Raw genomic sequence first — 16,934 nt, forward strand, 5'->3', positions numbered from 1 at the left:
GAGTAGCCCCCGCTCGCCGCAACTAGAGAACGCCCGCGTGCAACAACAAAGACCCAACACAGCCAAAAATAAATAAATAAATAAATAAAATTTATTAAAAAAAAAAAAAAAAATTCCTCATTAGGAATCATTACCCAAAAGAATTAAGAATCCTCCAAGTTTTCAAAGCATCTTCCTTCAAAAATTCTCAAAGTGTTTTCTACACATTGAGGGACGCTCTTACCAGTGAGGGTTGGGAATTCTGGAAAACTTGGTAAGCGCAACCAGCCTGAGTACGCAGTCCTGGGCCAGGGAGACAGCCTGCACGGTCAAGAGGTTGTTACATACAAGGGAACTGAGCAAATAAGTAACTATACTGATGAAAATGGGAGGAAAGTTTCTCACTGACAAGAAAAAGAGACATAAATATAGAAAAGGAGAGGGCAAGAATAAACCATGTGCTGTTGGCTTGTAATGGAAGTTATCCACGTGAACTCATGTTTCTAAGACAGATAGATAGATAGATAGATACAGACAGATGTATGCGTGTTTGTATGTGTTATTGTATACATTCACATATTTTGTAGAGCTTTCCACTGAGAAGGCCTAGAAACAACCACCCTGTAGCAATGAGTACACCTAGCACCCAGATCTTGGTTTCTAAATACCAGTCTTCAATAAAAGGAAGCAGAGCTCCTTGGGAAAATGGCTGATTCCAAGTCTGGGGCAGAGAAAGCTGAAAATAAGCCGAAAATATCTTTTATAAGAATTACAAGGAAGGTCTTAGAGAAAAACGGAAACATGTCAAAAGGACAGAGGAGCCAGTCTGAAGCAGCTGCCACTTGCCAAATCTGGGACAATTTGAGTACCAAAATAAATAATGATAGTAATGGATTATAACCAACTGAGTAAAATAGGCATCCATGAGTGCTTACAGAGAGGAAGAAAGGGAGGGAGGAGAAGGTAATGCTAACTAATAAGTATAGAAGAAATGATGGAATTATAAAATCACCATTTGGCAACTATTGGAGTAATAACTGAAGAATTATCAATGAACACTAAAACAACTGAGCAAAAGTTAGATAAGGAACAGGATATTAACATAGTCTCAAAATATCTCCATTCATAATGGATGTTAATTACCTATTAAAATACAAAATACTTATTAATTTTACAATGGAGAAACTCGGCAGAAACCATATTAGCCAAGTAAAAAAGTAACATAATCAATAATGGGACAAATCAACATCTTGGGACTCCTGAAATAATGCACTGAGAAGAACAGAGCAAAAGTTCAGTGTTATTCCTATCAAAAATACCTAACTTGAATCTAATCATGAGAAAACATGCAACACACCCGAACTGAGGTACACTTTACAAAATAATAGACCTCTATTCTTCAAACACAAGGAAAGATTGAGGACTATTCCAGATTGAAGAAGCCTAAAGAGACATGTAACAATTGAATTTGGACCTAATTAAAACATTACTAGGATAATCTGCAAAACCTGAACAAAGTCTGTGGATTTAATGGTAGTATGATAGTGCTAATTTCCGGACTTTGATGGTGTACTGCGGCTTCGTATAAGAGCGTCCTTCTTTTTAGGAAATACACACTGAAGTATTTAATAGTAATGGATCAACGGCTCTGCAACTTAATCTCAAATAATTCGAAGAAAAATTATATCTATATCTCTATCAATCTATCTATCTATCTATTGATATCTATCTGCATACACACAAAGAGAGAGAGGGAGAGGGAAGGCAAAAAGATAAACGGGGTAGAATTTTATAATTGGGGAATCTGAGTGAAGAGAAAACAGGAGTTTTGTGTACTATTTCTGTAACTTTTCTGTAAGTTTTAAATTATTCAAAAATAAAAGTTAAAAAGTTACAACAAATACTGTTGTAATTTATTTAGCATCCAGGTATTTTTCTCATGGGAGGGCTTTTGAAACTATCAACCATTCTACTGTTTTGTAAAAAAAAAATGTGTGATTATATGTGGCACATATTATTTTATAACCTGCTTTTTTCCCCTTTGATATATCATAGACATCTTTCCAAATTAATAAATACAGGTCTGTAGCACAATTTTTAATGGCTGTACAATCTTCCACTGCATGGTCGTAAATAATATATTCAATCATCTTTCTATTATTGGATATTCAAGGTTTCAGATTTTTTGCTCTTATAAACAATACTTCAGCAAACACCCTTATAGTTAAGTCTTTGCATACATCATGACATATTCCTTAGAGCATTTATTAATTTTTCTGCTCACATACTCATAATACATATTCATTGTTAAAAATTCAAACATTACAGAAACGGAAAATTCCCCACTTAAAAAAACAAAGAAAGAACAATTCTTTCACGTACCAGAAAAATAATAATTCGGAAGGCTATTATAAAAGATGACTGACAAATGAAAATGGAATTCAAATACCACGACTGCAAATTAGTCCGAATAATGCAAAATTTAACAAAACACACACAGCAGAGAAGTGGCTGGCATAGTGATGTCACATTAAAAAGCCTGATAATAAATGTTTTGACTTATAACGAGGTTTTCAGGAGTAGTGAGAGTGGGTATACGAGAAACCCAGGATGGATTACATTGTAGATGCTTAATCAATACAACGGCACAACCAGCAGAGGTGTGGTCTCCTGTCTGTCCCGTCTCATCCCTCCTACTGGTGCTACACTGAGGAAGAGGAACGGAGGTCATAGCCTGACCTTCAGCTTGTCACTGCCAGTGGGAACAACAAGCGGGGCTGTGCTGGTGGAGTGGTCCCTGGTAGGACTCAGAGAACTCAGCCACTCTGGGAAAGGCCTGTGTGCATGAGGATGCTGCTCCAAGGGGTGGAGGGGCTCACACTGCATCAGTTTTAAACAGCATCCAAAACAGGGTGACCACTGGCTCTACCTTCTGCTTCCCCGTGTTAGCAGGAACTCTCATCTAAAGCATTCTACTTTTCTCTACCTAAAATTATCCTCTTTCTTTCCGGCTCCCACCTAAAAGGAAAAACAGATACCTAATTTTGTGGCTGCTGGCAACTTGTTAAGTTTTCTGGAAAAAGCACTGCTGTAGACATAGAAAACTATGTTAGTGAAGCTGTCATGTATAGGAATTATGAACTGAGTAAGAATCCAAGTGTTTAAAGACAATATCTCCTATCTAAAAGCCATGAAGTAGATTTCCCTTTATATTTCATGCTATTCAAAGTCACTTAAAAAATAATTGTTAACGAACATATCTAAGCAATTATTTTTCGAGTACCGGAAAGATGTTCAACACTGCACATGAGTGGCCTGAAAATAACTCTTAAGATAATTATATGTACAGTCAAACACTTAATATAAAATTATACAGCAACCTTTTAATCTAAAAAAGCCACAAAATGTTCAAGAACAGTTTTCATCCACTAAGGCAACTAATTAATCTTGTAAGACTAAAACAGAGATGAGCTAAAACACGAGGTAGTAAAATAACCTGCAAGAGATAAAACACACACAGTTTTGTCAATAGTATTTGAAGTTTTGAAGAATCATAGCATTAAAAAAAATAATAATAAAATAAAAGCATACAGCTGCCGTAAGTTATCTCCAGATTTTTTCTTTTATAAACAACCCTCAAAACAGAAAGCACAGATTATGGGTTATGTGATTCCTCCCCAAAAAGTGTCTATAGATTTAGAGATTGCTTTTCTCATAAGATACTATGATTAACAGCTCTCCAAAACAAAGAAAAATCCTAACTTCTTTTAAGAGATGTTCTTTCTACCACCCTTCTTTTGTAAAAGTAAGCGAATAAGAAAAATAAATTGTTGCCCAGAGTCAAGATTTTCAAGATCTACTTGCATGCAACACAATGATAGATACTGTGGCTTTGGCTGGAATACTTCATTCTCTCACCCTAAAGCTCTTGAGAGTCAAGAGGCATGTACTCCACAAACCAAGTTTGGGAAAGCAAGTCGAAGCTGAAGAATTGAATGGGGTAAAAGAAGTACGTGAGGCTCTGGATACAGAAGACAAACAATATTTCCAGTTGTGATTCTGAACACACAATGCTGGAAAAATGTCACACAAGTAGCCACCTTTGGAGTCATGTGTGCTGGTGCTCCAGTGTGGAATGCGTTTCCAAAAACTAGTAAAGCCAGTTCTAGGTCCTAATAAGCTCAAGGTCCTGGAAGATTCTTGAATCTGATAGCATTTCCATGTCACTAGTAATGTGTTAGGTAAATATATGTAGCAGACAGAGAGAGGTCATAAAAAAGTAAAAAATGAACACCTCTGTATATTTACAGAGCATGGAATGCATTTAATTTTCAAAACCTGCTCAATAAGGTTTATAAGATGATGAACCTCTTCTGGTGAATTCTTTCTTCAAAGAACTGTTTATGGAACGCAACTGAGGTGTCAACTTCAATATCATCATTAAAAAATACCGTATTACAAGCCCTTATCATTGGAATAATACACACAGACAATGAAAACACCAAATATAAAATCACAGGCCGTTGTAGCTCTAAAAGACTGCAGAAGTCCTTATGTCTTATCCCCTCACTGGTAGCTTATTTAAATGGAGGCAGAGAGAAGTGAAGTATTTGCCCAAGGACTCAGTGTAAATTAGCAAAATTATAAATACTAAAACCCGTGTGAGTTCCTCTTCATTAACTCAATGCATGTGCTGTATCGATACTTCCCTTGACAACATACTATCCTCATCAGGAGGAAGAGGGGGAAAGAGAGGAAACCGCAGTTGACAAGGAGGGATTCATCTGGGCCAAGCAACAGGATAACCAATTTACGTACGTTATCTAATTTAATCCCTATTATGACCCCATGAAGTAGACACCGCTATTCCTATTTTACAGAGAAGGAACAGAAGGTACCGAGAAGTTAAGTAACTTGTCTAAGAGCAAATAGCTACTGACGATAGCACCAGGATTCCAACCAAGTTCTGTCTAATGCAAAGACCCTGCATAGACCAACTATTTCGGGTCTCCTAGAGTGACCCCCCCTTCTTCCTCCACAATGTATCCCTTCTGGGTATGTTCTGGGTCTGTGCCTCCAATGACAGTTGACCCATCTGGCGGGCTAGGTACCCCCCCTCTCCCCCGGTACAGCACAGGAGAGCTGCTCTCTTCATCTCAGAGCACAGTCTTCCCAGGGAGAGGAGAACTATCCGCCCAAGAGCACAGAAGTAGATGTCTTTCTGGCTGAACGCACCAGAGTAACACTGTTCCTTAAGCCTGCTGTTCACGGCTAACTGCAGAGCCAGGTTAAATAAATGGCAACATGTGGGAGATACAATTTGGACTAATTAATCAATATGTAAATCCAGCAATGCTTCGATTGTGCGGCACCTAAACTATGTAGAATCAAGAACTAGAAGTTTTGGGGGACTTCCCTGGCAGTCCAGTGGTTAAGATTCCACACTTCCAATGCAGGGGGCACAGGTTCAATCCCTGGTCGGGGAACTAAGATCCCACATGCCACTTGGCAGGGCCAAAAAATAAAAAAAGAACTAGAAGTATATTAAAAACAAAAAAAAGATGCTCCAAGTTAGTGCTTCTCCTTAGGACTATGGGATGGCAGGGGAAGAAGGGGTGGAATTAAAATCACCTGGAGTGATTTTCAGTGTAGACTCCTACTCCTCCCTTACATCCAACCCCCAATTCTGATATCACACATACTCAGGGGAATGCGCTAGATTCTGTGAGGCAAGGAGCTGGGGCAAGTGATCGGAAAATGTCTGTCAGATAATTCTGAGAACCAGCAATACATTCCACGCCCTCTCCAGTTAAAACCACTGTCGGAGCAGTAAGTCAGATGGTGCACATTTCTGTACCCAGATGGAAAGGAGTGAGGGAAGGACAGTATAACGAGCTGACAGTAAAAAGCCTAACAGCAAAGGACCAAGCACGACAACAATAACAAAGATGTTTAAATAAAAAGATATACAAAATCCAAAAAAAGCACAGCAGTCTGGACCATTAGCTATGGGGCAAGTCACCTTGGAGACTTCAGTAGCCCCTAAGAATATCACTGGATTCCAGGATAATATACAGGCAAACCTCAGAGATACTGCGGGTTCAGTTCCAAACCACCACAATAAACCAAACATCAGAATAAAGCGAGTCACATGAATTTTTCAGTTTCCCAGTGCATATAAAAGTTATGCTTACACTATACTTTAATGTATTAAATGTGCAATAGCATTATGTCTAAAAAAACAATGTACATACCTTAATTAAAAAATATTTTATTGCTAAGAAATGCTAACCATCATCTGAGCCTTAAGCAAGTCATAATCTTTTTGTCATGGTAACATCAAAGATCATTGATCACAGGTCACCATAATAAATATAATAATAACAATGGAAAAGTTTGAAATATTGAGAATTTCCAAAATGTGACACAGAGACATGAAGTGAACAAATGCTGTTGGAAAAATGGTGCCTACAGACTTGCTTGACATGAGGTTACCCCGAACCTTCAATTTGCAAAAATCTGTGGCGTGCAACAGAGAGAAGTGAAATAAAATGAGATGCCTATAATCACTGATACAATAGTTCTGAATGATCTAGAAAAAACTGTATTTAATAGAAAGTGTAAATAAAGTCGGGGAAATGTAAATATTTTTTAATGAATTTCTTTCTAAAATGGCTAGATTCTCTGCTTTGGTCAAGATTCACTGAATTTGAATGTCTACTTATGTGAAACTAATCGATGAAAAGCATCGTTTCATGGGGAATCATTTTAGTGGGGAAATGGAACGCGGATTCCAGAGTCAGACAGATGCGGGTTCCGTGCTCTGGAGGTTTGGTCCTCAGCACAGGGAACAGCCGTAATCAGTGAGGATAGGAGGTTTCCAAGGGAGAGTGTGCAGAGTCTGAGAAGTCTGAGAGTTTGCTGGGACAGAACTTGAGGACCCGACACTTCAGTGATGACAGAGGAGGCGGAGGAGCTTGCAAACAAGACGCAAGAGTAATCAGAAACACGGAGGAAAACCTGAAGAAAGTAGGGTCACCAAAGCCGTGACAAGAGAGTGTTTCCAGGAGGAAACGGTCCATTGTGTCAACTGCTGCTGCACGACAAAGCTAAACGACTGAGGAGTATCTCCCGGGCATAGCAAAATAACAGGGCATTGTTATCTTGGAAAGAACAGATTCAAGAGAAACAAGTACATACGGCTCTTTTAAGAATTTCAGCCACAAAGGGGAGAATGGAAAGGGAGACTCAGCTGGGGATGAGGAGGAATGGTGACATGTAGGCTTTTTTTTTTTTTTTTTTACTGGATAAGAATGTTTGGATGGGGACTTCCCTGGTGGCACAGTGGTTAAGAATCCACCTGCCTAATTGCAATCATTGTTGCTTTTGTTGTGGTCATCCATGTACAATGCTTGGTGTCAGTCTATTTATCTCTTGTAAAAATAAAATACAGTGTGTGTGTGTGTGTGTGTGTGTGTGTGTGAAAAAAAAAAAAAAATAGGCACAAAAATTTTTATGGTTTGACAAATTACCTTTCATAAGGACAGTATCAATTTGTAGTCCCAACAAGCAGTATTAAAAAATATTTTTAATGTAAAAAAAAATAAAAATAAAAAAAATAAAGGTTAAAGTAAAAAAAAAAAAAACAAAAAAAAAGAATCCACCTGCCTAATGCAGGGACCGGGAAGATCCCACGTGCCGTGGAGTAACTAAGCCCGTGCGCCACAACTACTGAGCCTGCGTGCCTAGAGCCCATGCTCCACAAGAGAAGCCACCGCAACGAAGAGTAGCCCCCGCTCGCCGCAACTAGAGAAAGCCCGTGCACAGCAACGAAGACCCAACACAGCCAAAAATAAGTAAATACATTTATTTTTTAAAAAAATAGAATGTTTGGATGTATGCTTGGATGCTGATGGGATGAGCTAGCAGAGAGATGTGGAGGCTACAGGAGAAAACAATGGCCCATAAAAGGACCAAGTCTGTGAAACTATGGGAGGAGGTAGGAGCCACAGCACGGCCCAGGGACTGGACTCAGGAGGAAGGAGAAGAGGAGGAGTGAGGGAAGTAGATCTGATGCAAGGACAGTGAGAAGTTCCTGCGTAACAGATTCTATTTTTCCCGAGAAGCAGCAGGTAGGTTGTCTGCCAGTACTTAAGGAGCCTCAAGGTGGGTGGAAAAGTTAGAAGTTTGAGGGAGTAGATGTTAAATGGTCGTCAAGGAGAATCCAAGAAGAGGAATACGAGCCCTCTCCAGTCTCCCCTTTGAGTTCATACCCTAAACTGTGGACCCTTGTGACCGTGAGAAATGGTGAAGATACACTCTGAATGGCCAGGTTTAGAAAACAAGATTCTTTCTTTTGCGCTTTAACCAGTGTCCTACACACCTCAGTGCACAGAGAAGAGGATCCTGGATTAGAAGGTATAACAGCCTCAGAGACACTTCCATCAGCAAATTCCAAGAAATCAATGTTAGGCTCATATTTTAGTAAACAGCTAATATTAAAACACGACACCGAAAAATACAATACGTAATCAAATTGAGAACTGAAATTAAGATAAAACACTGCAGTGAAAAAAGGCCTAAGACATTTGCAGGTTTCTAGTTAGAATTAAATTTCTAGTATTAAATGTTCCTTTTCAATTTGTTTTGAGTCAAGAGGTTATTAACACCATAAAAAGAGTTAATAGAAAAGTATGGTCTGGGACAAGGATGTGTTATTATATTTTGCATGAATGTCTGTTATTGGGAAATTATCAGTTCTTAAAAACAACCATTCCTAGTTCATTAAGGGAAAGGCAATTACATCAAATCTCATCTCCTATTGTATTTTATTTTCCAATTAGTAGTATTCTAGAGACAAGAGCACAAGTTATAATATAAACTATACTTCTATGTCTGTAACTACTTAATAAAAGATAAAGGACATACAGTTTTTTATCCAACTAAATGACATAGAGTTTATTTCTAGATTTGTTTTAAGTTATTATGCTTACTCATTGTTTTCTTACTCTAGGCCTTAAATCTTAACTGAAATCTATGACAAGGAACAGACAAGCACAATTAATATACAGGGACAAGGGACATCTACTTAAAATAAGCCATTTAAGAATGATTGCAACTGCCCAAAGCACACATGAACTATAAGAAAAGGATCAAAAATCAAAAGCACAAAAAGATATTTGTGAACTGTCAAGAATTTAAACCTGGCAAGGCTTAAAAAATGTTGGTAAGTACAGATGGGAGTATCAGGCAACGGGAATGGCCTGACATTTTTTTTCCTAGATCCTTCAGAATTGCTATACTAGTGACTGGATTCTCCTGGAATACAGGGAGGCTCCCAGGGGCTACTGGAATCTCTGGGATGACCTGCCTCATAGCTCACGGTCCAGACGGCTGTGTCTTTTGACTTCATAAATCTTTTTATTTAAACATTGTTGTTATTGTTGTTTTGCCTCAACCTTTGCTGTGAGGTTTTTTATGATCACATCCTGTTTGGCTCACGCAGCCCACTCTCTTTCCCTGCCAACTCCTTTCCATTAAGGCACAGAAATGTGCACCATCTAACATATTAAGAATGTATGGGGGGACTTCCCTGGTGGCACAGTAGTCGAGAATCCGCCTGCCAATGCAGGGGACACGGGTTCGAGCCGTGGTCCAGGAAGATCCCACATGCCGCGGAGCAACTAAGCCCGTGCGCCACAACTAGTGAGCCTGCACTCTAGAGCCCACGAGCCACAATTACTGAGCCCACGTGCCACAACTACTGAAACCCGCTCACCTAGAGCCCGTGCTCTGCAACGAGAAGCCATCACAGTGAGAAGCTCGCGCACCACAACGAAGAGTAGCCCCTGCTCGCAGCAACTAGAGAAAGCCCGCGTGCACCAACAAAGACCCAGAGCAGCCAAAAATAAATAAATTAAAAAAAAAAAAAGAATGTATGGGAATGTAGCTAATATTCCAAGCCAAAAGACTACCTTTTCCAGCTTCACTTGCAGCCAAGCCTGGCCATGGAACTCACTTAGAGCCAATGAGGTGTAAGCAAAGATGGTGTGTGAGATTTGGGGACAGGACAAGCCCCTATTTCCTGTTGTCTGGGAGATGAATGTAAAAGCTGGAGCTTCAAAAGCCATCACAGACAATGGAGTGTCCTTGAGTATGAGGACAGAAGCCACACTCTTTGGAAGTGGAAGATAAAAGTAGTCCAGGTCTCCAAGAACTCTGTATTGCACAATACCCCTGAAATACCTACACGGAAGCAACCTAGGTGTCCATCATCGGATGAATGGATAAAGAAGATGTGGCACATATATACAATGGAATATTACTCAGCCATAAAAAGAAATGAAATGGAGGTATTTGTAATGAGGTGGATGGAGTCAGAGTCTGTCATTCAGAGTGAAGTAAGTCAGAAAGAGGAAAAGAAATACAGTATGCTAACACATATATATGGAATCTAAGGGAAAAAAAAAAAAAAAGGTCATGAAGAACCTAGTGGCAAGACGGGAATAAAGACAGAGACCTACTAGAGAATGGACTTGAGGATATGGGGAGGGGGAGGGGTGAGATGTGACAGGGTGAGAGAGTGTCATGGACATATATACACTACCAAATGTAAAATAGATAGCTAGTGGGAAGCAGCCGCATAGCACAGGGAGATCAGCTCGGTGCTTTGTGACCACCTAGAGGGGTGGGATAGGGAGGGTGGGAGGGAGGGAGATGCAAGCGGGAAGAGATATGGGAACATATGTATATGTATAACTGATTCACTTTGTTATAAAGCAGAAAGTAACACACCATTGTAAAGCAATTATACTTCAATAAAGATGTTTAAAAAAAAAAAAAAACCACTGACTGAATCTTTGTTGCTCTATAACCAAAAGCAATTCTTAAATGGATAAACAATGGAATTATAATTTACAGAAGATGAGATAGATGGATTGATGGATAGAGTCATAGATATCCATGAGATATTGGCAAGACCAATAGGTAGGTTAAGAAAAAATACATTAAATATAATCCTATTTTTAATTTTAATTTTTTCACTTTTTAAAAATTTTGATTTTAAACTTAACAGAAGGATGGGAGTTGCATGTGTGTATATGAAGAGAAAAAAGTTTGGAAAGTTGTGCACTGCATTGTTATCAAGGGTTATTTGTAGGGGATGAGATTATGTAGAACATCCACTTTATTACTGGTTAGAACTTTTGTTTTTAACAGTGAGAAGGTATAACCTTTGTAATTAGAATAAAATACGCCAATTATTTGATATTCACATATCTAAAGAGACAACACATTATTCTGGCTTTATCCTATGACTGTGTTAAAAATTTTTAGTTAAACTACTTGTTACAATGATTTTTTTGAAATACAGAATTGTACTTATTCTAGCTATCAACAACTCTTAAGTATACAAAATACATTTAAGGCAGAGGTAAAATCAATTCCTTCAAAAAAATAATAGCTTGTTACTGGAATGGGAAATGTCCTATTGTAATTGACATGATAGTGAATCAGGAATCTCGAAGGTGAATATGTAATAATACCCAGAGGAGCTACGTTCAAGAACAGGAGTAAAAACAGACTTAGCAGACTAATTAATAATCCCACATCCTCAAAATCCACAAAGATTAACATAAAAAAGGGAAGCTTCCTCCATCATATTAAAATAAACTCTGCATAAAAGACTTGCCTGGAGTGATTTTTGTATTGAGTAACAAAACAGTAGAGAATAGAATAAAAGTTAATAATACACTGCATGGAAATAACTAATCACCTAAAGGGATCTAAAAAGTTCATGCAGGTGGGCAGGATGAGCAATCTTGGTCGAGTTTTCTCCTCAATTCACCCTCTGATCTAGTGACTTGTAATCTAGAACAGTGACTTCCAAACCATGCTGCCTCTTATCAGATCCTTGCCATCTGACTGACCAGGGAAGAACTAAGTCTCCCTCTTGGGTGAGGATGTGTGTGCACTTACCTTCCCACTGGCCTGTCAGCACCAAGGTCCTGTTAATTACCACGTCAATTTCTGAAGCTCCATCTTCCACAGCCAATCTGATCTCTTCTAATCGTGTTTTTAAATGAGTCTGCCCAGCTGGAAAGCCAGTGGCCACTAGTAGAGAAAGAAGGGGAAAAAAAAAGAAAGGAAGGAAGGTAGTGAGGGAGGGAGGGAGGGAGGGAGAGAGGGAGGGAGGGAGACAAATTTCAATTGGTCAGTATCTCAACAAAGAATTTCAGACCAAAAAAATGAGCGTTTAGACCAAAGCATGAATGACACTTTAGAACTTCATGCCTACCTTGCAAAGTGAAGTGTAAAGAAACTGAATGCAATTTTATATACTACTGACGTTAGGATAAATATTAGCATTATATCCTTTGGAAGACCTGAAATTAAGTTGCTATGGAGATGCTCATGGGGGTGCTTTAAGTAAATAGCAATTAAGAAGATATGTCATCGTCAAAGTGAAAGTCATAAGATAGTAGCTACAGCCCTGTCTTGATGGACACTAGTTAATTCTGGATCCTACTCATGACCAAGTTGGCTATCACTGTCATGATTTACTCATTCACATTTATAGCTGTTGTAACCAAACTGTAATATAGGTTCCTCCCACTGCCTATTTTAAAATGAACAGCAAAGCAGATGAGAATAAAGGGGAGATGTTGAACGATGGAAAAGCACCTAATTCGTCCACAAAACTGGGGCAGGGGTGAACTGGGAAGAGCAGGGCCACGCATAAATAAAAGGAAAATAAAAACACAATGACACTTTGGAAAAAGTATTAACATTTTCAACATGCGAATCATTAATTCCATTCCTGTGTCTGAAGATAACCTTTCATGTTTCCTTGATGTTATTAAATTCCTTGGGTCTGCTACCTTAGAGGAAAGCATGTTTCCCTGTTGTATAAAGGAAAAGCTGAATTGACTGGGGCTAATGAAAAATGAAGGTTGATAAAGGTGTAGCTAGCTGCCAAATACTCTGGGAATCTTCACAAATGGGTTGTATATAAATACGGTATAGTCTGTTTCTTTTGATGTATCCCTAATAAAATAAATTAATGATTTTCTTAGCTTCCTTCTTTAAAGCACCAGGATATTCCTCTAATACCTTTTAAAAGGAGAATCTAATTTTATATGTATCTATCCATATGTAAATACACACACACACATACAGGGAAGCTTTTAGTAAGACTTTTCCCTCCCTCATGCCTCATTCTCCTACTGCATCTATCTTAAGTCAGTAACTCTTTTTTTCTTTTTATTATTTATTTATTTGGCTGCGCCGGATCTTTGCTGCTTTGTGTTGCAGCATGTGGGATCTAGTTCCCTGACTAGGGATCGAACCCGGGCCCCCTGCATTGGGAGTGCAGATTCTTATGCACTGGACCACCAGGGAAGTCCCTACATCTATCTTAAGTCAAAAACTCTTGAACACACTCTCTTTTCTTTATCTTTCAGGCTTGGGGGTGGCTCTCATCATCTCCCACGTGGCCTGTGATGAGCCTAACTAACTCCATTTCACCCCTCTATAATTTGTCCACTACCATCCCCTAACTTAACCACGTCATGAAGCGGATCATGGTATGTCTCTGCTTAACATCCTTTGGTATCTTCCCCATCACCAAAATAAAACCCAGATGCCACGGCCTGATATGGTTTCCCCATGGGATCTGACCCCAATCTACCTCTCCAGCTTCAACTCCCAAGCTCTGCCTTTGTCCTACCTTAGGATCCAACAATTGCAAACCCATTTCAGTTCCCTGAACTGTGCTTCTGCACCTTCACATGTGCTAGTTCCTCTGTCTAAAATGCCATTCCTAAGCTTATCAACTCTCTAAACTCTTCCTTAACCTTAAGACCCAATGCAGGGGTCTTACTATCTCCTCTATGAAGCATCCCCCTACCCAGTGAGTGTCATCAACCTCTGCAGAATAAATCACTACCCACTCAGAGTTACAACTGTACCTTCTGCATATCTTTATTGTTATATTTTACATATAAATAATATTACATGTCCTGTGTTACAATTTTTTTTTAAACTTGACTATTCCTCCTAAACAGCTAAGTTTCCTTTAAGGACAGAGATACAGTTCTATATTCTTAGGAATTAATACATATAATGTCTGCTACTCAACAGGCAATTAATAAATATGAAAATAATAGATAAATACAACCAATTAAATATATAAAACTAATTAAAATCATAGTATAAAACTATAGAGATAATACCCCAAAGTGTCTGAGTTGAAGAACTGGAAACATGTTGATGAAACGACAACAGAAGCCACAAATTTTACCTGATGCCACTGGGATATCACAGCCTGCAGCCTTTAGTGCTTTTACTGCATCACATACGCAGGCAGGATAAACACAAACGGCAGCTGTAGTAATGCCTATGAAGAAAGAAATCGTAACAGCCTACTTTATGCTAAGTTCAAGTCACACAATATGCTTTTAATTATTATTTATACTTCAACATTGGCAGAAATCAAAATGAGAGAAAAAATAATTCCCCTACGATGCTGCAACAAATTAAAAGGTTTTTACTTTCCACATTCCCTTCTGGCTCTTGACAACGTGGATCATTTTCCCATCATCACGGTTACATAATAAAATATATATATATATTTAATTTTATTATATTTTTTAATTGAAGTAGAGTTGACTTACAATGTTGTGCCCATCTCTGCTGCACAGCAAAGTGACTCAGTTATACACATATAGACATTCTTTTTTTTAATATTCTTTTCCATTATGGTTTATCACAGGATATTAAATATAGTTCCCTGTGTTATACAGTAGGACCTTGTTGTTTATCCATCTTATATATAATAGTTTGCATCTGCTAACCCCAAACTCCCAGTCCTTCCCTCCCCCATCCCCCCTCCTTGGCAACCACAAGTCTGTTCTCTAGGTCTCTGAGTCTGTTTCTGTTCTGTAGATAGGTTCATCTGTGCCATATTTTAGATTCCACGTATAAGTGATGTCACGTAATATTTGTCTTTCTAACTTAGAATGATAATCTCTAGTTGCATCCATGTTGCTGCAAATGGCATTATTTTGTTCTATTTTATGGCTGAGTAGTGCTCCATTGTATATATGTACCACATCTTCTTTATCCATTCATCTGTCATGGACATTTTGGTTGTTTCCATGTCTTGGCTATTGTGAATAGTGCTGCTATGAACATAGGATGCATGTACCTTTTTGAATTATAGCTTTGTCTGGGTATATGCCCAGGAGTGGGATTGCTGGATCATACAGTAATTCTATTTTTAGTTTTCTGAGGAACCTCCACACTGTTTTCCATAATGGCTGCACCAACTTACATTCCCACCAATAGTGTAGGAGCGTTCCCTTTTCTCCACACTCTCTCTAGTATTTGTTATGTGTAGACTTTTTAAAGAAGGCCATTCTGACTGGTGTGAGGTGGTACCTCATTGTAGTTCTGATTTGCGTTTCTCTAATAATTAGTGATGGTGTGCATCTTTTCATGTGCCTACTGGCCATCTGTATGTCTTCTTTGGAGAAATGTCTATTAAGGTCTTCTGCCCATTTTTCAATTGGCTTGTTTGTTTTTCTGTTGTTGAGTTGTATGAGCTGTTTGTATATCTTGGAGATTAAGCCCTTGTCTGTTGCATCATTTGCAAATATTTTCTCTCATTCTATAGGTTGTCTTTTTGTTTTTTTGTTGTTTTTATGGTATCTTTTGCCATGCAAAAGCCTGCAAGTTTGATTAGGTCCCATTTGTTTATTTTTGTTTTTATTTCTATTGCCTTGGGAGACTGCCCTAAGAAAACACTGGTACAATTTATGTCAGAGAATATTTTGCCTATGCTCTCTTCTAGGAGTTTTATGGTGTCATGTTTTATGTTTAACTCTTTTTTTAAAAAAAAATATGGAACGCTTCACAAATTTGCGTGTCATCCTTGCACAGGGGCCATGCTAATCTTCTCTGTATCGTTCCAATTTTAGTATATGTGCTGCCAAAGCAAGCACTAGAATAAAATATTTTTGAAATTGATGACTGATTAAAAAATATATATATATTTTTGATACATTGTTCTTGGAGGTTAACAGAGTGCCACCTGTAAAAAAATTCCTAAATAGTAAACTTGGTGGCCTTGATCCAATGAAAATGTTTTATTTCATGCAGATAATAAAATCCAGGTTTTTACTGCATTCAAACAGGACAGCAGATGAAGAAAAATGTAAGTGAACCTTACAGGGTAGTACAGGCAGACCTTGGAGATAGTGCGGGTTCAGTTCCAGACCACCGCAATAAAGTGAATATCGCAATAAAGTGAGTCACGGGACTTTTTTGGTTTCCTAGTGCATATAAAAGTTACATTTATACTATACTATAGTCTATTAACTGCGCAATAGCATTATGTCTAAAAAAAGTACATACCTTAACTTTAAAATATTTTATTGCTAAAAAATGCCAAGGAATTACAATGGTAACATCAAACATCACTGATCACAGATCACCATAACAAATATAACAATGATGAAAAAGTCTGGGGGCTTCCCTGGTGGCGCAGTGGTTGAGAATCTGCCTGCCAATACAGGGGACACGGGTTCGAGCCCTGGTCTGGGAAGATCCCACATGCCGCGGAGCAACTAGGCCCGTGAGCCACAACTACTGAGCCTGCGCGTCTGGAGCCTGTGCTCCGCAACAAGAGAGGCCGCAATAATGAGAGGCCCGCGCACCGCGATGAAGAGTGGCCCCCGCTTGCCGCAACTAGAGAAAGCCCCCTCACAGAAACGAAGACCCAACACAGCCATGAATAAATGGATAAATAAATTAATTAATTAATTTTTTTAAAAAAAGTCTGAAATACTGCAAGAATTATCAAAATGTGACAGAGACATGAAGTGAGCAAATGCTGTTGGAAAAACAGCACTGATAAACTTGCTCAACGCAGGGCTGCCACAAACCTTCAATTTGTA

At 38.6% G+C, this 16,934-nt stretch overlaps 1 protein-coding gene and 1 non-coding gene across 2 annotated transcripts in view; both read right to left on the bottom strand.

The window, feature by feature from the left end:
• DERA (deoxyribose-phosphate aldolase) overlaps positions 1–16,934 on the bottom strand; it is a 119,280-nt gene that overhangs the window by 56,963 nt on the left and 45,383 nt on the right. The window contains exons 4-5 of the mRNA XM_061205040.1: positions 14,279–14,374; positions 11,956–12,090 (exon numbers count right to left, since the gene is read on the bottom strand). Of these exons, the coding sequence (XP_061061023.1) occupies positions 11,956–12,090; positions 14,279–14,374 (231 nt within the window). The remainder of the gene's footprint in view (positions 1–11,955; positions 12,091–14,278; positions 14,375–16,934) is intronic.
• Positions 15,874–15,980, bottom strand: LOC133101860 (U6 spliceosomal RNA). Its single transcript, XR_009702746.1, has one exon. It is a non-coding gene; the product is annotated as a U6 spliceosomal RNA (small nuclear RNA).

Source organism: Eubalaena glacialis, chromosome 11, assembly GCF_028564815.1.
Source record: "Eubalaena glacialis isolate mEubGla1 chromosome 11, mEubGla1.1.hap2.+ XY, whole genome shotgun sequence".
In the NCBI taxonomy this organism is placed as follows: domain Eukaryota; kingdom Metazoa; phylum Chordata; class Mammalia; order Artiodactyla; family Balaenidae; genus Eubalaena; species Eubalaena glacialis.